Source organism: Argiope bruennichi, chromosome X1 (assembly GCF_947563725.1).
Source record: "Argiope bruennichi chromosome X1, qqArgBrue1.1, whole genome shotgun sequence".
Taxonomy (NCBI): Eukaryota; Metazoa; Arthropoda; class Arachnida; order Araneae; family Araneidae; genus Argiope; species Argiope bruennichi.
Window position 1 is genome coordinate 38,719,199 of NC_079162.1, and position 23,756 is coordinate 38,742,954.

General features: G+C 28.4%; 1 protein-coding gene across 2 annotated transcripts in view; it reads left to right on the plus strand.

Annotated features, from left to right (window-relative positions):
• Positions 1 to 23,756, plus strand: part of LOC129958994 (neuroligin-4, X-linked-like) — a 240,548-nt gene that overhangs the window by 183,257 nt on the left and 33,535 nt on the right. For both annotated transcript variants that reach the window (XM_056071761.1, XM_056071762.1), the window contains exon 4: positions 466 to 1,255. In XM_056071761.1, the coding sequence (XP_055927736.1) occupies positions 466 to 1,255 (790 nt within the window). The remainder of the gene's footprint in view (positions 1 to 465; positions 1,256 to 23,756) is intronic.

Consider the following 23,756-nt stretch of genomic DNA (forward strand, 5'->3'; position numbering starts at 1 on the left):
ATAGTGATAATCTAATTTTTATAAGATATGCAATTATATATGTACACCTTTCTAGTCAAATTAAATATAATTTTAAATTTACAACCTTACAATTACACATTATTTATTCTTGACAGTATATGAATTTTTAAATAAAAATATTAAATATGTGCATTTATTATAAATATTCATAAACATAAATGCAATTATTTTAAATGGACATTTGGAACTATTAAAATTTCAATATTTAAATAGTAATATTTTAGTACTCAACGCGCTTATAGAAAAATGTCAGTTACATTCATTTTTGTATGACAAATGAATGGTGCAAAAATATTTAGCGTATATTTAAAATTCCAAAACTAATTTACATAACTCTAGATTTCAATCTGAAGCGAGCACAAGTATTTCCTGCGTATTTTTTCTTATATGAAAGGAAAAAGAAGAATCAAGAGATTGACTAATGTGATATCTTTGTTCTTTCAGGATTATTCCAACGAGCAATCATGCAGAGCGGATCCGCCTTAAGCCCTTGGGCTATAGCTCATGATGCGCTTACTTACGGCCGCCAGGTGTGCTCAACCTTAAATTGCCCTACTACGGAAAGTGGTCCAATGTTAGATTGCATGAGACAGAGGCCTCTGGCAGATATCATGCGAGTCCAGGTTATGGTTCCAGAACATCTTTCAGCATTTGGACCGACCGTTGATGGCATAGTAATTCCTGTGGATCCACTGACACCAATGAAAGAAAAAGAAAGTTTATTTGGGCAGTACGATTTGCTTTTTGGTGTAACCAGAGCTGAGAATTTTTACCATTTATCATCAAATGAAGAAAAAGTTGGGATAGATGCTAACAGAAGAGATAGATTGCTTCGCACTTTAGTCAGAAATCTTTTCAACTACCACATGCAAGAAATATTTCTGACTATCGTGAACGAATACACTGATTGGACCCGACCTGTGCAACATCCCATAAGCATTCTGGATTCTACCTTGGAAGCATTAGGAGACGGACTTACTGTTGCTCCTTTAATCAGAACTGGAAATTACCATTCCAAAACCCAATCCAAAACTTACTTCTATGTGTTTGGATACCAAACTGAGAATGGGGATTATCCGCAAAGGCATGGTGCAATTCATGGCGAAGATTTAGCCTATTTATTCGGAGCGCCGCTGGTTGGGACTTTATCTCATTTCCCTCGAAATTATACCAAGGCTGAAATGTCTTTATCTGAAGCTGTTATGTCGTACTGGATAAACTTTGCAAAGTCTGGGTAAGTCTTACTGTATTTTGAAAACTTTTCAATGTTTTGTATACTTTAATCCAAAAGATAATCATGAAGCTACAAGTGCTGCTAAATACATTCCATTATCGTGGCATCAGATGTTGCTGCCTGAATTCGATTGCAATTATAACAAAACATTTCTTTATATGGATTTTCGAAGAATGAATTCATTAATTCGTATAAAGACATCTAACTTTTTGTGTTAGTGAATGGTTTATTGCATGATCGAAATTTTCAATCAATAATCATCAGCTGATAAAATTGCGATATTACTAGAAAATCCATTTATATCTCGTAATGTGCTTATAATGAAATAGCAAATGTCATCTAACCTGAAAGACAACTGCGTTCCCAAAATAAAATTTCATTAATGTTATTATTAATTTTCATTCATAATAATAAAAAAGTTCAAATTATTTGCCTTTAAATCATATAAATATATCCAATTAATTCAATTGCCATAGCGTACATTATTAGTTAAAATAATAAATACGAAAGCATTTTTAACAGACGCTTTTATCAGTACATTAAAATGAAAAAAAATAATAATGAAGAATTGTTAAGTCATAGCAAAAATCGTAAACGGATGAGGCCCAAATAGAAAAGTTTGAAGTAAATTCAAATAACAATCGTATTTTAAATTAGACAAAATTAATTTTTCATTACATTTTTATTTAATGAATTTTATTTAAGAAATTTATGGTTATACCTTTATCCCGTTCTTCTTCCTATTTTTACATTTAACCCTTTTACAAGTTTTCTTTTGATATTGAGTGATTTGATTAACACATACACACACAATTTCATATTTAAATTATTTTTTAACAATAAAGGAATAACAAATCATAGCCGTAAAAACAAAATTCCTATAAAAATACTCTAAAGTAGAATTTTAATCTCATTATCATATCTTTATGCATTCAATATCCTAGATTTTTTTTCTTAGTATTACACTTTGACTTTATATAATAATATTTCTTGAGTTTGTGATGTTACAATAATATCATAAACTCAATAAGCTCATAATATATTGAGTTTCGATAAAAAAAATATTTTCTGCTTTTTTACACGTGTAAAATCCTGCTTAAAATCATTTTATTTTTTTTAATTTTCTAATGTTTATTTTATTACATTTTTAATTCATGTTTCTATATTTCAAATAGTCTGATAATAAATATTTCTTAAATTAATTTCCAGGATGCGCCATTTCTGGAAAATAAATTTTTAGTTGAATTAATATATTAATTTATGACTAAGCCCGTGAAATTTTTATAACTATTCCTTATTCTTGAGGAACCAATAACCGAAAAAAATTTCCGATTCCTAATGCAAAAGAAAGTGAATGAAAAATTAATAACAAAATTCCCTCTATGCAAACATGAAATGTAGATTGAAATAAAAAATTTAAGAATGTTTCAAACCACATAACCAATTATATTTTATTTCAACTAATAAAAAATATATATTCAAATAGAAGTAAAATAGCAGGAAAATTTAATTTTATTTAATTTTGTATATAGTTCCTAATAATATTTATTAAAATATCCTTATAATTAACTATTTACAATTGCACACTAAGCATTAAAGCTTAAAAATTCCACTTCTATCCCTGCAAGAGCCATCAGAGTTATGAAGCGTGGAGTTTCGTTAATATATATTAATCAACGATTGCTTCAAGGAAGTGTCATGTCTTGATTGGCAAATCTTCCTCGAAGAAGTAATCGAAATTTTCTAAACTCGTATAAATGGTAATATATAAAGCTCCATAACTTGATCAGTTTTAGTCATAGAAGACAGACATTTCTGTTTAGAATTGAATGCGTCATGATTATTATACAAAATATGACCGATGGGGCTGAGCGAGCATATGAAAAATTAGACTCTGTAATTTATTCAGAAGTATATTTATTCCCAAACAACAAAAAATTAACTCATTACGTCATTTAGAGCATTTAGAACATTTATTCGAATTCAAAATATATCTCTACCTCTTACTATTTTTAAATTTTCTGTTGGGCCATGAATAGTATGCGACTCCTTTACTGTATGAATAGATCTGAAATCTTCTAATAGGAAATGAGCTTACTTAAATTTTAATACTTTTAAATATAAATAGATGAATACTTAAAAGTAGGCTGTCAAAAATTGCATAAACAAATATTTTCCACTGGATAAACATTTCATCAACCCACATTGTTATTTGCTCTCTGTTTTAAATATCTACTTTGATTTTCTCATTTTCTCTCCTTTTTTTTAATCTTAGTTTAGAATTTGAATCTTACTTTCATCTACTTTGATTTACTTTCCTTTTTTTTAATCTTAGTTTATAATTTGAATCTTACTTTCATTGGTGAGCATGGCTATTTAATTTAAATACAGTGTTTCCAAATTACTATTTTTAATTAACTAAAATGGTTTAGTAAATTAATACAATATTTTCACATTTATCACCTTTTCGTTTAAAATTGACATAAACGTAAGAAATACAATAATTTTATTTACCGATATCCTTTCTATAGTAGTAAATCTTATAGTAATAATAGTCTAATGTATAATGATAATAATCTAACCTATTCTTGGTTCTAAGGGGATGAAGTGTTCAAATTTGAAATTTCATTTGATTCTAAATATGCATTGTGAAAATTCTTGTACCAAATAAAACTTTATTTTACATTGGCACAAGAAAAGACATTGACAATTCGGATTAAAAAAAAAAGAGAGAAATGAAATTTCAATCATACTAAATGAACGGTCTTTAATAAAATACAGTTCAATGCAATAAAATGAAAAAAAAAATATTTTATTACCATCCTGGTTTATAAAAATCAAACATTTATATGAAGTTTGAAACTTTATCTTTCCTTTACCATATTTTAAAATTCTGAGTGTCCATGAAGTTTCTATAAAATTTAAAATAGATCCCATGAATCAAATGTATTTGAAAACATATGCTTGGTGAAGTATATTTGGTCGAAAGTATTCTTAAAAGGAATTGCAAAGAAATGTTATTTTGCTTACTGGTTTTGTTTTGACACAGTTCAAAAATTTATTTTAATGGCTGACATACTATTAGCACTTCCAATAGTAACTTATCACTGTTTGAAGAATTAGGATGGATAGAATATACTTTTTTTTTCCTCTTTGACTTTAAATTCATATGCGATGATTCTTTTTTTTTTTTTAATTGAGTTTCAAAGCTAATTTGGTCAATAACGATAAATTTTTGTTCGTCGAAAAAATAAACACATTTTTTTTTTCCTTTTAGAAGCATTAGCAGCTACTTAAATAAAGGGAAAATTTTTAAGTTAATTTTTAGTTTATGGACAGCCAGTATAATTTTGACAGCAGACTTCTAGTTGGATATCTAGCTGATTTATATTAAACCTGTCATCGTGGATTAAACTTCTGATCCTTCCTTTTGGAAATGGCGTTCGAAAATTGGGGAATGGAGCGAGGTTGTGCCGATAATATCAGTAAATTACCTTCAGTAAATTAATACCTTCGTTCTGATAGCAGTTTAAATTTACGAGCGCATTGCTTACAAGATTTTATAGTTTGAATTAACTATTTGCACTCTTCCATATCTTTATTCTCCCAAAATAAGTAAATGATAAATCGAATGCTTGATAATCCAAGCTGTTGATTCTGTACATTGTTGAGCATTAAATAAATTTTTCATTTCATTCCGATTTCTTAATATTTTGAATACTAAGAAATCGGAATTCTATTTAATAATAATATTTAATTTTATTCTGCTATTAATTTATACTTTAATAACAAGGTAGAGGAAAAAAAAAGAGTAGTTAATGTTTAGATGGAAAATGAGAAATTGTTGCGTGAGAAACATAAATGCGAAACATTAATTAACATTAAACTACAAGTTATCTTTAATTGCATCAACAGTTCTTTTTTGTCTTAGCTCGCATCCGTGTACCTTGTGAATCATAACTAACAGACACGTCAAAATTCTTATTTTAACGGTAAATTCCTTCATTTTAATACAATGTTTTCGAATCTTGCATCAAAACATTTTGTTTCAGAAAGTACAACTAATGCCAATATTAAGACTCATTAATGTTACTTTATAAAGTACTTTTCTTCACTTTTAAATCAATTCAATGAAAAAAAAAGATAAAAACTTATTCTAATATTAAACAAAAAATGTCATAGGTTTTCAAAGTATTTTTTTTTATTTTCTACATTCAATTTATTTCTACATTAAACTCTTAACTACTGTTTATTTAATCGATAAGCTTACTGAAAGCAAAGTCTTTCGAATGCCCAATTTCGAATCCACTTAAATGCTAACAGATTTCCAGTTCAATATAAGTAAAAAGTAATAACGATCTCTAGTGTGTTGTTTATTTACTAGACACATTTTTACGAAGAAATACAATTAAAAAAGATTTTACGAGAGAAATAAGGAAGTACATACTCTTTCATGCATTCATCGCTTTAAATACTCCCTTACTAGACAACAGGGTAAATAAAGCATCAAATAAAATTGTAACGAAGCTGAGTTTAGAAACATGTTACAACAAAACCGGAAAACAAGTTGGATAATAAATGGTGTGTGTCATAGGGTTAAAGCCTTTAGGAAGTTGTCTGCAAATCGACGGTTTTAATAAAGGGGCAAGAATGACGCTCGAAAAAGTAATAAAAATAGAAATTTGTAATCAAAGCAACGATAAATGAAAGAATCTAACAAAACAAAAATACAACTCAAATAGAATCGTATGCTGGTGTTTAAACAAATGCTGATGTTTCCCCTTTATATTATATATATATATACCCCAGATTTAAGCACAAATTAGGTTTCATAAAAATATATCTATCCAGACAACTATACATAAATATTCCATGGTCATATGATAATCAAGACTCTAGGCTACGTATTTCAGAACTGTGCAAAGTAAATAACGTAATGAAATGACGAAAAAAAAATTTAAAAAAAGCCATGACAAAAGGATTTTTATTTTTATTTCGTTAACAAACAGACATTTGAATCATCATTACATATGCATCTCTTTACCAACCTCTTTTCCTCATGTATGAAAAACTTCCCATCGAAATTTAGCAATCTTAAAATAACTATATTTTACCCAATATTGGAGTGAATAATGAAACTAGTTTTAATCAGTCTACAAACCGATTGTTTTAAATAATTCATATCCAAACTTGTCAGATGCATTTCAAAAACGTGATCTTACCAATACACTAAATTTATAATTTGCCTATAACGTTATATTTGGGATTTCTGTTATTTCAATTAAGTTAAAAATTAAGCTTAAATCTTGCTCCTTTATAATCGAGTAATTGAATAATTTTCTAAAAATGTTAAAAAAAGTGCTAAAAAAATATTATTCAAATAGTTATAAAACGTAAAAAAATTTATCCGATTACCATCTTGTAGTTACGCGATGGTCCTGCTTTAAAAAAAAAAAAAAATATGGTTTCAAATTGTGATTGATAGCTATGCAGTATTCCACACCACATTAGTGGAAGAAAAATTGACCTGTAACGGATTTTAAGTGCATAGTACTCCTATAATCGGAAATATGTTTTTTTAAAATCTGGTTTCGATGCTGAGATTAAGGTAGGGGATCATTACAGAATTGCCATATTCAGACTTTTTTGTTGCAGAAGGTATTTAACTTTTATACTGTACTATTTTCTATTAAAACTTTAGTGAATTGTATTATTTTTAACGCTTTTTCTCAAACTTCGTAACCTTGTACAAAAGAGATTAGTGAACTTGGTCTAAATACTAACAAAAAAAAATTTATCCTTCTCATTTTTATAGATCAGACCTTAAGAGATCTTTATAAAACATGTAAGAAATGGTTTCAAATTCGCTGTGCAATTTGCCTCCCATCTCAGTTCTACAGAAATATATATCTGATTTTGTTACTAATAATTGACTAGCAGCACTGCATTAGCATATTCCTTGTGAACGATACAAATTCTATACCAGTATAATTTTGCAGAAGCTGAATCATTATTCCACTAGGATTTTATTCTCTTTACAGGAAAAATCTATCAGCCATCTAATTATCTTATAGAAAGTTTTACTTTCTTTTTCTAAAGTATCACCTTAAGCGTATTGACTAAATTTATTTGTCATCGGAGTTTTTTTTAATTAGTCATAAAGCCATTGGAATGGACAATATATTTTAATTATCAATGACCTGTCCAGTAATTCTTTCATCTGAATTTCCTATTTTTCTGACAGATTCATTATTTAGAAAGAATTGTTTGATATATCAACTGTTCCTAATCTCAATATCAGAAAAATGATGGTAGAAAATGGATTGCAGAATTTTTTTTTTTTTTTTTTTAAAGTGACATGATGTATTTGCCATATATTCATTGTCTTTACAGGGTTTAGTGTTTACTTCCACTAAGAAAGAGTTAAATTCTATCGGCATTAAAGGAAGACGTATACAATCCAGTATATTTATTAAAATTAGAGCAATATATATTTCTTGATCTAATTATAGATGAGGACGAGTGTTTCATTTGTCTAACTACTATTGATATCACTGCAAAACTAATGATAAAAATACTGGAAGAAATGTATGGAAAAAATAGAAATTATTAAAGTAAATTTATTCCTGAATAGAAGTCAAAGTAAAATCCTTTCCGCCGTAAATTATATTAAATTACAAACATAAATTTGAGTTAAAAAATATTTTTTTTTTCTGCCAGAAAAAAAAGTTAATTGTACGAGCCAACAGCAATCATTATGCGGAAATATATCTATTTTAATAATGACTCAACTCCTAAAGTAAATTTTATCAAAGGAAACAAAGGAAGAATTTCTGCTTGCTTTAGGCTTTATTCGATTTCAAATCGATAATGTATTCAACTTGCGATGTATAAGATTATTATTTTTAGTTAAAAAATTTCAATACTTTTCTCAACTGACTTTTTTTTTGCTGTTTTTTAATTTCTTTTTCGGATACGGTATTTCTTTAAATTTTGATTTCTAACGATATATATATATATATTTTTTACTACAACATGCTCTGTTATTTATTATTTTCCCTGGAGAGGTTTTAGAAAGTTCTTTCGTACCATTAATTCGGTATTTTTCTTTCATTCAGAAATTGTAGAAAATATTCCTGATTTTCTCAATACATATTGAGAAAATCTAGATATACATTCAGGCTACCATATAAAAATATTTAAAAAAAACCACACCCATATTTGTCAAGTTTTAAACTTAAATAATCGTTAAATTTTAAGAAATCATTTTAATCATACATTTTACCTTTTATTTTTCGTTTACTCAGATTATCTGCTTTACTCAGTTATAAGATTATCATTTTTGTGAGTACGATCAAATATTAAACTCTGATGATTCCAACAGGTACAAATAAGTTTAAGATCATTCAGCATATTTTAAAATAACAATACAAGTATTAACAAAATATAAGTGAATCGTTAAAGAATAATTGCCGATAACCAATCATTAATAAATATATTTGTTATTTTTAAAGACATTGATATCCTTGAAATAATAAGTTTTTCTTTCTTTTCCCTTGATATGATAAAACAGCCACAGAGATGGCATTCTAAAACAAAAAGAACACATTTATTCGCCTTCTTTTGACTTGGTCCTTACTAGCCATCACACGATGTATTAAGCATCAATGCTAAATTCATGCCAAAGATGTATAGCTTATAAGAATTGTTCGTCAATGATATCCAAGTCATTTACAGTAACGCTTCGCAGCTATACGCCGGGAAGGGAATAACATCTTTATTAAAAAATATGAGAGAGAAAAGTATTTTGGAGATAATAACATCAGGATTAATGAAATTATTATGATCTTTTTCTTCTTTAACGTATTATTGATTGTCTTTGTTAATTAAAGATACAAAAATTAACAGCTGTTTAGATACAAACTAATACGCTTTCAAAATATCATAAATTACTAAAAATAAATTAATATAAATTTTATAGTCAATAAGTAATTTATAGATACTCCATTAAATAGCACTAAATTGGATGACATTTTTTTAAAAATTCAAGACATAAATGTCTTCATTCATATTATTAAAAAAAAAAATTCGAATTCCTTGATCTAATATCCGAAATATTGTTTTTCTTTAAATAATTATTTTGATCTTAAAGGAGCAATGCCAATTTACTTTTTATTTTTGAAGCAGGTCAGGCTTCTAACCAATTTTATTTGGAATCACAAATATTGTACAATCGGCTTGAAGACCCTATGTGCTCGACTCGCATTTCATACTTAAAAAAAAGATGTTTCAGTTCAGAAATACGCGAATTTCACAGTTAAAACAGAAAAGCAAAAATATAACCTCGGATTAAATTTCAGTCTAGCCAGAACATTCCGTTGTTTCGTAATAATTTAAACTGTCATTATAAAATAACACCACGAATTAAGAATATTTTCTTGTAATTAGTATCAACGAACGAATGATGAATTACTAAATCAACAGTAAGTTTTTCAGATTTTTCATTTATAAATTCCAAAGGAATTTTCGCTAAATATGCCGACAATACGTATTTAGATTTCTCTTGGAATTTGAGCTGATTAGATGAAAGAATTTTCTTGCTAGTTTCTTCGCTAAATTTCATATCATTATTTTTTGCTCTTTATTTATCACGCCAGATCCGAATACTTGAGGAAATATTTGAAATTTTTCTGCCAAAAAATATCGTGAAAGTGTACTAGTTCTCATCCCCAGATGAGAATTCTTGTCTATGTAATCATTTTCTAAGCGAAGGAAATATGAAGTGTCTTCAGATATATTTTATTTTTTCATAAATCATTGAAGATAGGAAATATGATATAAAAATATATTAAAGCGGCCATTTCCTTCATTTTATCCTAAAAGTATGTAGTTTGATTCGATTTATGGGGACATAAGATTTTCTGACTGCTTTCTTTTCTTTGGGTATTTCTAAAGAAATATCCTTCAGGTTTATCCACGTAGAATTGGATGACCTATCCAATAATTAATGAGTTCAAGATATTGTAATGCATCCCACTTCAACTTCGAATCACCTACACATCCTGCATTTTCTGCTTATATATGTATGAATAACTACTTATTTATGTTTTGCTTTATATTTCTTGCGTTACTGTTCCTAATTTTTTATATAACTGTTCAAACTATAATTGTAAGGGATTTTATATTATTTTTTGAACTTTATTTATTATCGTTTTATATTTATATTTATTCGCTGTCATTATTAGAGCATGTCTAATTAAAATTATATTGATAATTTCTTAAAAACGGCAATATATATAATAATTTTATTTAAACTATATTAAATTATTATTTTTTAAGGTTTATTCAAAATACGTATTGCAGTACGTTACAAAAATCTGAAAGACCAAAAACTGCAGATATTGGATGCTTAAGTTTAATAATACATGGATTTAATAGGTCAGAATTCTTAAGTGGGAACTTTAAAAACATTTTCGTACAGCATTTGGCCTTCATTTGTGCGTGATAGCAGCCGAAGTTTGAACAACATTGATTTTTTACCTCAAGAAGATTTCATACAAACGCAAACACTATTAAAACGGCGTCAGGTTAGATGAAGAACGCCTAAGCAGGGCAGCATTTAGTTAGAAATCTGGTGAATAACATTCCAAAGTTTGTCACGAAATAGTATCATCACGTAAATTGATTCTAATATATTTATTTAAACGTGAAATACAGAAAGTTTCAGCAGCTTCATTCGCACGTAAGAAGCGAATTACCAAATATATGTAGGATTTTAATAGATTTATGATTGTTGGCTATTCAAAACAGGTTAATTGAAATGCCGAATGAATTTGCTTCATGAATGTTTGAAATGAATAACCGGATTGTTCATCAATGAGTTGTAGATGTTCGATTCTCTAAAAAGTATCAATTCAAAATATAAATAGGTTCATTTGAGTTGCCGGTTGATTGAAAAACTAGACTCACTGCAGTGGGAACGAATAATGTTGAAACTATCCTTAATAAATAGTCTTCCATTCCCTAATAAATTACATCCTCAAAAGAGGTATATTAGACGATGAAAACAACTTTTGCGTTAACTGGCAATATTCCAGTTTTAATTGGAATAAAAAAACTGAGGACTGTTTTGGAGATCATACTGCTTGCCGGGATTTCGTTTATCAAGAAAAATGTTTTACGACTCTTTATACAGTGAGAGACACAATTGTATAATTTTTACAGGAAAGAACTTTTGAAAGACTAAAAGAAAGGTTTTTGAACTCACAAGTAGCACGTGGTTCTTTCTCAGATCATTCTGCTTCATTTTTACTGTGATGGAAACAGTAATGCTTTGGCGAGCGAAGCGATAGAAGATGGTGACTTCTACCACCAAATATTAAAGAGCCCTTTTTTTTCCCCTGAAAACAAAATCTTTAGGATGGAAGTATAAACAATGAGAAATAATTTTATCGAAATATGTTTGCCTGTAAGAATTTCTATTCATTATATTTACTGTTTATATGCCAACACGGCATTTTTATCCGAGAACAAGAAATTTCAAAACAACATTTCAGTCCTTGTAGATTAATGACAGACTAAGTATTCCAATCCTAGAAAGAGCTTCTTATGAGAATAAGCGATACTTTTGGGCATTGAATAAACATACCCCTTTTGTCTTTCGGCTTTCTTAGGAGATAGGCAGTATATTCTTGTCCCTTGAAATATACAGCCTGAATTAGCATGTCAGTAACCCCCTCATCCTTTGACAGATTCTCGCTTTAGTACATCGTTTCCAGACCGATGTGGCCATCTTATTAAATTTTTACTAATTTATAAAATAATTTTTCAATTCAACACTTTACTATTATGGGGCTGAATTTTTAAGAAATGTTTAAAAAAGTGACCTATAATAAGAAATAATTAATGATTAAATCATGCTTTTTTATAAGAATTGATCCAATTATTTCATGTTCAGGGTATAACACTGTATTAAATTAACATCCTGAATAAAGTACTATTCTCATAGCTTCCAATCCAATGTCATAATTTTGAAAACTATTAAATGATTAACATCAGTTAACATTAATTACAGAAAGACTATTTCGAAAATTATTAAAGAATCCAATTCAAATCTTAGATAGTCCTCTACAGAAAGACAATGCTTTGAATGTGATGCATACTCTTTATTGTTACTTATTTATAACTTTAATTTGATCTGAAATATTATGATTAAAATTTCCAGTGGGAATAGAAATATTTCTTTCTCAAAATATTACGAACTGCAAAATTTTGAAACCACATTGATTTCTTGTCACATTTATAATCTACGTCCATATCAAAGCCTTCTTCCAAACACAAACAAGATGATAAAAGTTCTACGCAGTAATCGCTGCCTTGATAAAGGAAACCATTTCTCCATTATTTTCGTGTAGTTTTCTACAGTGGCATTTATTTTCCTTTGATACTCTATCAAAACAGGAAACAATTCATTGTTTCCTCCCTATACATTTGGGAGAGAAACAACAGAGTTTCTTTTATTTTAAGAATTGATTTCCAGTGGAACATTCTCAAGCGAGTGTCACATCAGTCAGATTGACAGGTGATTGTGCAGGCAGTCTCAGTGTGCATAAGGGGCTTATGTGATATGCCACGAATTCATTACAAGAGACGATCAATCACTGTCAGCTTTAGGGGCGACCGAAATTTATAAATAGCCGTAAACGACGCGCACATTCTGAAGTTGATTATTTTAATTTTATTCGAAAGAGTTAAACCATTAATGCCCAAAATATCTAACTAGAATATGTGGAATCCCATTTGTAGTTAACAAAATGGAAATTTTAAGATTACTGGAAATTCCGCACTGAGACCATCTCCACCTAAGAGCATTAATATACATTATGTGCTCATGTATAACTATTTAATGCATACTTTACTAAAGATGTCACAGAGTCTTTTATTTGCATAAGCCTTATATCTCGATCGAAATCCGGCGCATTCCCGCTTACGATGTCATGATAATGTATACCAAAAAGACAAGATAGCATAAATCAATAATGGAACTTCGCCCATGAGATTGAGATTTAAATGCCGTAATGCTGAGAAATGTCTGTTGAATTAACTTTCGGAACTTCAATTTCTTTTTAAATTGATGCAGGACAACAAAATAACATCTAATATACATCTTAATTTTAAATATTTAAAGCGAAATATATGACTGAAAAAGGACTTGAAATCAAAAACGAATTCATAATTAATGTAATATCTTAATAGCAATATATATTTCATACTTAGATAAATGGAGAATAAATAATAACAAAAATAAAATAATTTATTATATATTCCTGTCTGTTATTACATGAATAGAGAAGATCAACGTAACATTAAAAAATTACCTAACTATACTAAATACAGTTAACTATTAATTCTATTGTGTGAAACACCATGTGTTCTTTTAATGTGAAAAATAAAATTTTAATATTGAAAATATCCTTTTAAATATTTTAAAAAGAAATTGTATTTAAACTATTTTTTCAAATATTTACATTATCTGCTATACATATATTAATAATATATGCAATACAGTATCTGAAGAGTATGGTGAAGGCTTACTGTCTAATCAAATATTAACAAGTTTAGCAGAAAAATCACTTTTTAACAATACTTCACTTTTAAAAAAAAGGTCTAAGAACTGAAAGACCATCTTTTTAATTTCTGGGAAGTTTACTTTACAAACACTAATTAATAATTTCTCCACCATTTTAAAAAGAAGAAAAACGGAAAAAAAATCGACAAGTAAATGTAAAATAAAAGATTTTGCGTATAAGTAAGAACAGTAAGACAAAGAAGTGTGAAAGTAAACATTGTAAGTATTTGTTTTCCATCTAAATCGATGCCTCTTGACCTACTTCGTATTTTTTTTTCCTTGCAACCGAAAACAAATGATAAATTGCCTCTGGTCGACAAAGAGAAGCCAGGCAAAGTTAAGTCGGTAAATGTGGGCGTTGACAATACCCGTCGACTAGTCGCCAACCACTTAAGATTTAAGGCCACTTCTCTGAAATTTTGGCTCTGGGAGACCTCCAGATCTTTTGTCTATGCGCTCTTTTGCTACGTTAATTCATTTAAGCAACAATGATAAACACTTTGGGGTTGATTCGATCGACCACATTTAGGCCTAAAAGTTGGCTCAGCCATCAACTTCCTTGCTGTTTCGTCTGATAGTTGACACTAACACTATTTGTCAAAACTTGTTCTCAGAAAATAATTAGGATACTTATAAAATGATGGCGCAAACGTTTATGAAATACCTGTTTACTTAACACAACGTAAATAAATATTCATTTCTTTCTTTCATCTGATAGTTGATACTTTCATTTTCTGAAAGTTCAATCATGGAAATAATTACGTTTATGTATAAAGAGACAAAGAAGCATATAATGATTTATATTCATATAGTATACATATAAATTATATACATATCTTTTTTTTCAGGGGATTAAAGTTAATTTCGATGTTTTGTCTTAACAGATTTGCATTATTTGAAATTCTGCTTTTTTAGATCTTCATATACTACGTATGAATTACATAAACATTAAAATATTCTAGTATATAACTAATTTGGGGCACATGAAAATTTCTCATTTATAAATACAACAGCTGGTTCCGAAATGAATATTTTTAATACATGCATATCATTAAATATTTTAAAATACTTTTAAATTTATAAAGCAATTAGGAACTTGGGTATATTGTTAAAGTGACAGAATATAATTTATAAAACATTCATAACTTAAAGTCGTTTTCTAAAATTTGAAAGAAATGCCAACCAAAAGCATCGCATTTCATATACGCTTTATTGAAACTCGATGGCCTTCTAATTTGTTTTTAAATTTTCCGTTGCGATTGCGCAAAAGTAGAAAATTTTTTAATAAATATTTAAAATTCTTTATAGATTAGAAGAATAACACGAAAGAATATTACACTATGAAACCCCATCATAAACGTGGTTTATAACTTATTTGATTAATATACAATGGTGTTTTGTAAATAATATCGACAGTAAAATCTTTTATATTAATTGAACTAAAGCATTGAGGGAACTCAATTTTTTCATTGTTAATGGACAATACATTAATTGGAGTATTTCTCTAAAATATTTTTCTAATTAAGACACAATTTGAATACAAATTCATCTTATTTTTTTTACAGAAATGCCAAAAGGAAATAGTAGATACAGAGTTTACGAGCGTAATGAAAAGACATTTTATTCTATGGATAAATTGTTTCTTTTCAGAAAAAAGGAGTAATTTCAGGGAAAATCTATTCAATAAGCTTGATAAATTTTTCATTGGTTGCGATATTTGAAAAGATTAGCAAAGTGCTAAATTAATTTTTTAGATAACATTTGCCTTTCTCAATCCTTTACAACTTGGAACAACAACGAAATTATAATCTATACATAATAATATACTATTATAATACAACGGTATTCTTATTCCCATCAAAACAAATAGATTTTCTTTTGGAGTCTTGTGAGAATATCTCTCATCTGTCTTAAAAGAATATCTCCAGAAGATTTCAATGCGATAATTGGGCGTTCATGCCCTTTAATATGCCATGAATATTTCCACTAAACTTCAATGCATTTTTATTTTGAGAAACCTCAAGTTATGTATTTTTCCTTTAATTTTATTAAGGCTTTTTGCCCATAAATACATTCGTGGACAATGATTTGGATTTTTTATATTAACGTCCCGTTTGAAGTAACACTAGGGCTATTTTGGGACGGATCTCGTAATTTTGAACCGCGCTCAGACGACGAGGACGACACCTGAGCTGGCACCTACCTCTCCAGACCACACTAGCGGGAGGACGCTTGGTCATGCCGGATTTAACGTGCAACAAACCCCCTTACACGACGGTTCTTCGGTGAAATCGGTTCACGAACCTGAAACTCTCCGGTTCCGAATCCGAGACCTTACCACCAGGCCACCCCTGCCCTATCGTGGCCAATGAAAATAAGTCAATGGCAATTTTTTTTAATATCGCAGTATCAAATTAAGTTGAACAAATAATACTGATAAAAGGAAAGTAGTTTTTATCTATTTAAAATGGGAACACATGATTGCATCATCGTTTTTGCTTTTGTGTTAGCGCTTAAACCTCGTATATAAACTATGACAAAATTTACAGTCGTTCTTTTTCATTAGCATGCATCTATTGAATCATCTGTCTATATTATTTGAAGATCTTTCTTCTATTTCTTTTATTGAAATTATTCTTTACTCTTACAACTATGCTGAACAAACTTTAAACCAGTTGGAGAGTTCGTCTCTTTATATTCTTAAATATTTGTTTTTATAGGCTGTCACAGTTCAGCTTAGTCGCATCGTGTAAAAAAATAGGGAATTCCTTTTTTGATCATTTACTTTCAAGATCTGACTCATATGTATAATAGTGCCATAAAAATTAGCTGCCAAATTCTATTTCTCTATTTCTTTGCTTTATGCAATTTTCGCATTCATTTACATTCGAGTAGACAAGTACTTTACATATATATTTAACACAAAGTACTCTAATTATTTACGCACTAACCAGAAGAGACAAAGCAAAATTTTCTAAGGATAGACACAAAACAAATAATCCTAAAAGCAAATAACACTGAATACTTTTGCAAAATGCTAAGAATAATATTTTTATATTCTACAATGATTTGATTGGTTTCGTTTTTTGTTTGTTGCTAACAAATGAATCATTTTTCAAAAATAACCAAAATTCTTAGCTAAGAGATATATTTAAATAAAAAAATGCTTCAAATTAGAAAAAAGCATTTCATGCAGTGATCATGCGTATCACTATTTTTGGATGTGAAATTGATAGAACTTGTACTGAACATTTGAGAAAGGATTTAAAACAAAATGCTTACTCCATTTATTTCAAAAATATGCTTTGCTTTTATGGCATAATGTATGAAAAGTACTGCAGTAAGTGTACTTCTTAAATGTTAAGAGTGATTTTCAGGTAAGAAAGGCCTTTTCATTGCGGGACCAATATCTTTAAATATGTTTGATGCGGATATTTCAGTGGTTCATCTGTTGTCATATAAACAATTCAGAATTTTTGAATAATTCCCAACAAACTTCAGATATCGACTTTAGAACCAGGGAATGATATTTTAACTGCATGCATAAATGCTTTAGATTTCTTGTAACTAGTAAATAGGATGGAGGCAAAAGTGTTTCATGAAAATTATTCAGCACTTTTTATCTAAAGAAATTATTCTTTTTATACGCTTTTATTTTAATTTATTTAATGTTTGTAAGGATGAAGCTCTATTATCGAGTTTTTACGCGCTTTTTGGTATGTTAGATAAAATTTTACATAGTTTTGTAAGCCCCCAATGACAATGTAATATTTCAAAATACTTACCAACTGACGGCTTAATTTTATTAAGTTTGAGTTCAATACGCGTAAGCGTATTAAGCGACACTAAGCGAATTTTAAAAAGGTTCATTTAAATATTTCATTACTGCAGTATGATAATAAAAAATATTGAATTATGAAAATTATTAATCCTGTGAATACCCAATTATTTTTTTATAATACAAGTTTCAGATGAGAAAAATTAGCCTTTTAAAGTTAATAAAACCGAACATTTTGCCATAAATTGTTTCTCTGAAATACTAAGAATTTTTTATGGGTGCATGTTTTAGAAAACATACATATATAAAAGAATTGTGTTTTTTAACAACTTGTTTTTGAAGCTGAAGAAGGAACAATAGTCGTTTCCATTGCTCAGCGGATTAAAGATTAAACGATAGAAAATATCAAAAAAATTAAAGAATACGCTTTTGATAGCATACTAAAATGTAGGAAAAATTATCAAATATATGTCTGATTTAATCAAAATTCATAAAATCATGAGACGGTGAAAACAATACAGTAAAAAAAAAATTCGAACCTCAAAAAAAAAAAAAAAGTAAAAATAAATAAATAAACTTCTTGAACATTTATCAAAAATTAAAATATATTTTGATTATAACAAACTTCAATTGGTTTAGCGTATTTATTTTAGCGTCTCAAGGTATTACGATGCATGCTTTGTCTTTTATATTGCTGGTAGAATAAATTATTTATTACATTTTATCACGCTAATAGAAGTGTTTTCTCTTATAAAGCTTAACTTTTCCTTTTTGATCTTTGAAAATCTTTGGTTTATTCTTCATATCAATTTAAATTTATTAAACAGGTATTATTTAACTTATTTTAGATTTAGTTTCATTTTTACCTTTTGATCACTGAATATTTTCTCCATTTTTATTGTCAAATGAATCTTAAATCTCAGCAATTTACAGGAATATCATTGTAAGATATTAATATGTGCAGACATAGAAATATTTCATAATTACATTGTAGAAAATATTAAATCGAATGCTTTAATTTTATGATGCAATTGTTCTCTATCTGTAAACGTGAGAATTTTAGAACAGCTTAAAAGATTCATGAAGTATGTGGGTTGTAAGTGGCAAATTATTTAACAATCTCTCCCATGTAACATTTCAGCTGACAGTCAACTTAACAGTGCAGACAGTTTAATTACAAGTTTAATAAAGGGAATCGATGATGCAGATATCTAAATCAGATTAGATTTATGCATCAACCGATATCTTGAGCAAACAATTATGGGAGGAAACTGGCCTCAATAGAGAGAAAGATTTTGCAGAATTTCAAACAGTTAGGAATCATTTGTTCACTGCATATATGTAATCATTTATAGTAACATTATAATTCTCAATCATTTACTAGAATTTGAATTTGCATTCTTGTGGTATTTAACTAATAATATTTCATATATTATACAACAGCCAAAATTCGAATAGGGCTTATAATGGACATTTCTTTTAATAGCTTGCATTTAAAGTAGATTGAGTATGGAAAAATTATAATGTAATGCGTTTTTCTAGAAGGTATTCATTAACTGCTTTTTATATCATTAAATTAAAAAGTCAGTTAATTTTCAGTTTAATGATGTAAAAATGAATTATTCATTAATGGAAATTTCAAGAATAATTTTCACCTACTTCCTAAAAAAAGGGGGGGGGGGATTCAATCCAAGTTATCTGTCATGACGACATATATTTTCTTAACAATCCGTTTTAGCAATATCTAATAAATACACATGAAAAATGCATTTATTGCCTATTTTTAACGTATTTCAATTTGAATTTTTCTTACAGAACACACAATTTCATTTTCATTAGGATGAATTATTATACTAGTTTTAAAGATACATTTTACAAAGCAGAATGATATTATCAGAGAAAATATCAACCAAAACAAAAATCAATCTTTATGAAAATAATTCAGAAGTAAATATTTACTAACAAACGTAGCATTGTACTTTGAGAGCTACATCAATAACAGAGATGAACTTAACCAGATTAGAAATAAATATTAAGCTTAAATGCAATAATGAATAAATCGAATAAAAAAGAAGGAAAAGAGGAATTCGGCCTGAAGATCTTTTCAAGGGACACCCTCAGGCAGGGATTCAAACCAGGGATTATTTTTCATCTAAGGTCTGACTTTCGTCCAAATATCCACCCCTCGTCACCCGAAAAATCCCAAGAAATTGAGGCTTTTGAAAACAAGAAGTAATATCAAAAAGTAATGATTATAAATGACACAATAATTATAAACAAAATATTATTTCAAAATTCAAACCTCAGCAAGACCACAGAAATATGGAATCAAACTAAACCATTATAAGACCATTATCAATTTATAACACCAAGAAACATCAATAAAATAAAAGTAAAGAACATACCTGTTGAACCAAAAATACTTCGAAAGAATTTATGAAGAAAATTAAACTTATCACTGAAGGCAGTCATATTAAAGTAAATTCAACTTTCCCGCGTTTAAAGCTGAATACGCCTACAAAGCAAATTCAAGGTGCTTAGTCATCATATGAAATAAACAGAACGATCTCAGTGCCATCTATTGAGTTGAAAAAGAAAGAACATAAATTAGAAAGCATATCTTTAATTGAGAAAAATAATTAAAAAATAATTAAATATATGTCAGAAAATATATAAACCCTCTCTTATTAAAAAACTTCTACCATTGCAAAAGCGTTTGGGAAAAGCATTAGAAGTTAAATTTTTAATGTTTGTTGCTTCAATATGCGAAATTTTGTTATTACAAATTTTTTAATCTTGTTAAATTGAAAGAAAATCAAAATTTCGGAAACTTTAGAATTTAAATTAGAATGGTAATTAAAAAGATTAATTATTTTGAAATTAAATTCACCTCTTTTATCGCAAATATTTACTAAAGTTTTTCTATTAGAAATTTCTATTTTTAAATCCAGATAGGCAGCTTTGTGTTGACTTTCGTTCGTTTTAGTTAAACTTAAATCTTCTGGATAATAATTAATAACAACATTAACATTATCTATGTTTAACAAAAGTAAATCATCACTGTATATCCAACCATTGATTAAATCATGTTTAATTTTTTTTCTCATAGTAATGTAGAAAAATATTAGCTAAAACACTTGATAAAGCTGTTCCCATTGGAATTCTCTTCACTTGTTTATAAAAACTAATCCCGTTAAAAATATAATTTTCGGAAATATTAAATTTACATAATTCAAACCAATCATTTTTTGCAATAAAATTTCTATTCATCATATATAAAAATACAGACATCTATTAATATTTCATGAGGTAGATTTTATGTACTGATTTTCAAAATCATAAGTTTTAAGTTTATTAATATTGTTATCTTTTAGAAATTCCAGAACTTCTTTGTTACTATTAATTATAAAATTATCCTCATTTTAAACTTTATTCAAGATAATTTTTAGGTATTTGAAACAATCTTTTCTCATACAGAAAATTATAACTACCAGTATTACAAGTTACGAATCTAAATTTTAAAGGTTTTTTTAATGGAATTTAACTGTTGGAAACAAATAAGGATAGCTTAAACGACAAGTCTTTATCTTAGTCTTTTTAGCGAAAGCTAGCATGCGCTTACCCAATTTCTCTTTTTCGGTTCTCTTTAAAATGTACTTCGAATTAGAATGATATTCGTTAATTAATAGTTCTTTATAATAATAATTACAAATTAAACAGAAATTGTTTGGTGCCTTATCTACTAAATTAATAATAAACATCTCTTTTAAATTTATTTCTCTTTTCAACAATTTGTTAAAATAAACTCATCTTTCTTTAGATCTGCCACTATCGGAGTTAAGTTTAAAATTAATTTCCTCTAAAATCATCACTTTCCATTCTCCGAAGCCTTCTGGAGGTAAATGGTATTTCCTAGATAAGTTGGACATAAAAATATCCATATCTTGTGCATTAGAAATTAAGGTTTTTAATATTTAATTTTTCTCTCAGTCTATATTTTGCTCCCCTTTTCCATAAATTCTCGTAAAGAGTTTGAATTAATTATTTTTAAATTCCCTGTAATGATATATCCTTTATCAGCATTTATATGATCTTTATGAATTTCATTGTTACAATTAAAATCTCTTTTGTTTATTTTATCTAAAAATTTTCTATAGTAATTATAATTACAAATTTGTTTCCTTAAAGTTGCTAAATAACTAAATGCTATTGAAACAATTGCATTATTCTTTAAAGGAAAAATTCTTTATTATTGTGCATAATTTTAGGTAACTTCATGTTTTCGAAACTAATATCCAAAAATCACACTTCACTGAATTCTCTATTTAAATTATTTTTATTTTTAAATAGTAAATCGTTTCTTCTTATATTAAGCTTGAATTTAATTAGATTTAAAATTATAAATTTAGTAAAAGAGTTTTCAAATTTTAAATATCGAAATTTATTATTAATAAAACCTTTAATTTTATTTTTAAGGCCAAAAAGATATTTTTTTAAGTTTAAGAATGTTCTCACAATTATGATCCACGTTACAATAATGCTTTAACAATACATTCGGTACGTGCAGTAGTGGCAAAATATGCTGTTGTTTCTTATGGCACCTGCTACAGACAAGCCCGCTGTTACGAAGACAGCCGATTTAAGCCGGGGCGTCTCTTGTTTTTATAGTAGCGTCAACTAGGGCCAAGAGAACAACTTAGCTACTCACGCATCATTCATTCGCTTGCACAACCCCTTTTTACAGGAGAGCACGTTCACACATCTCACCATGCCCAAATCGGGACTCGAACCCGGGCTACTCCTATGCCAGGACGCCGGCATGGCAATATATATTTGCTTATTGATAGATTATTTTATTAGCTTATTGTATTTGGGATATTTATCTCGATACAAACTTGAACATTATATTCATACTTTGGTATATAGGATGTTGAAAAAGAAATATTTATGAAATGACATAAAATATTTTAAAGGGAATTTTTATAGAAAATTTTTAAACGGCATGATAAGTTAAACACGAATAATGTCATCGCCACACATTTAAGTTAACAAATATTAGTGTAAAAAAAATACAAGATTTTGCCTTCCACACAAAAAATAATTATACTCATTCTTATCATTAGTTTAAACAGCTTTAATAAAAAGAAATTTCGTATTTCTTGTTTAAAGTTGTAATATTTTGATAAACGATGAATCTATTCCGTCTAGTTTCACCATAAAAAGAAAATAAATCCATAAAACATTCAAATATTTTTAACTCCAAATGAAATTTCGTATTAAAGCAAATTTTTCAGCAAATTCATGAAATCACATTTTACTGGATTCTTCTCACGACATCTTAAAAGACTGGGAGTGGTAAAGAAAATCGAATTTCACAGCGATGCTGAAAATGATTAGGAAAATGAAATTCCTCGAATCATCAACATCTTCGTTGCGTGATTGGAATTTCTAGCAATCGCTTTTCCTTTGTTTGGACAAGAAATGTTCCAGAAAAGCAGTTAGACACCATTAGCGGATACGGAAATAAAGTTTTCCGTGGTAACCGTTTGAAGATGCCTATGAGATCTTCATGCCTTTCCATCAGTTCCATTTAGTTCCATGCATTAAGGCATCAAGCGAGCGATCAGAACGGAAGGCGGGTGAATCAGAATTTCCAATGAGCTAGCTATTCAAGGTAAGCGCACAGAGCGATTGTGATGGTCCTAGCTTCATTCGAAATTTTAATACCGGTGTGAGCTAGACTACAGTAAGGCATTCGTGCAATTGGCGCGGCACGCAACAATTAATGAAGGAACGAGGGACGAAAAGTTGGGAACACTTTAGACACGCTGCAGTGTACATACGAAAATACTTGCTTAAACCGATGGCCCGGTCTTTTCTACAAAATTAGCGATCTATTGTTCAAACATCGGGACATATAAATAGGGGAACTGTTAAGCTTGTGTCAAGATAGAAGGATTTGATATGGTCAGGGAATTAATTTTATGTGCTTTAGTCAGAAGATATGGACTCGAAATTGAATTAGAATGCGTTTGCTATGACGCTCTTATGGATCTTGATTTACCATTGTTTGAGAATAATGAGATTCTCTGTTT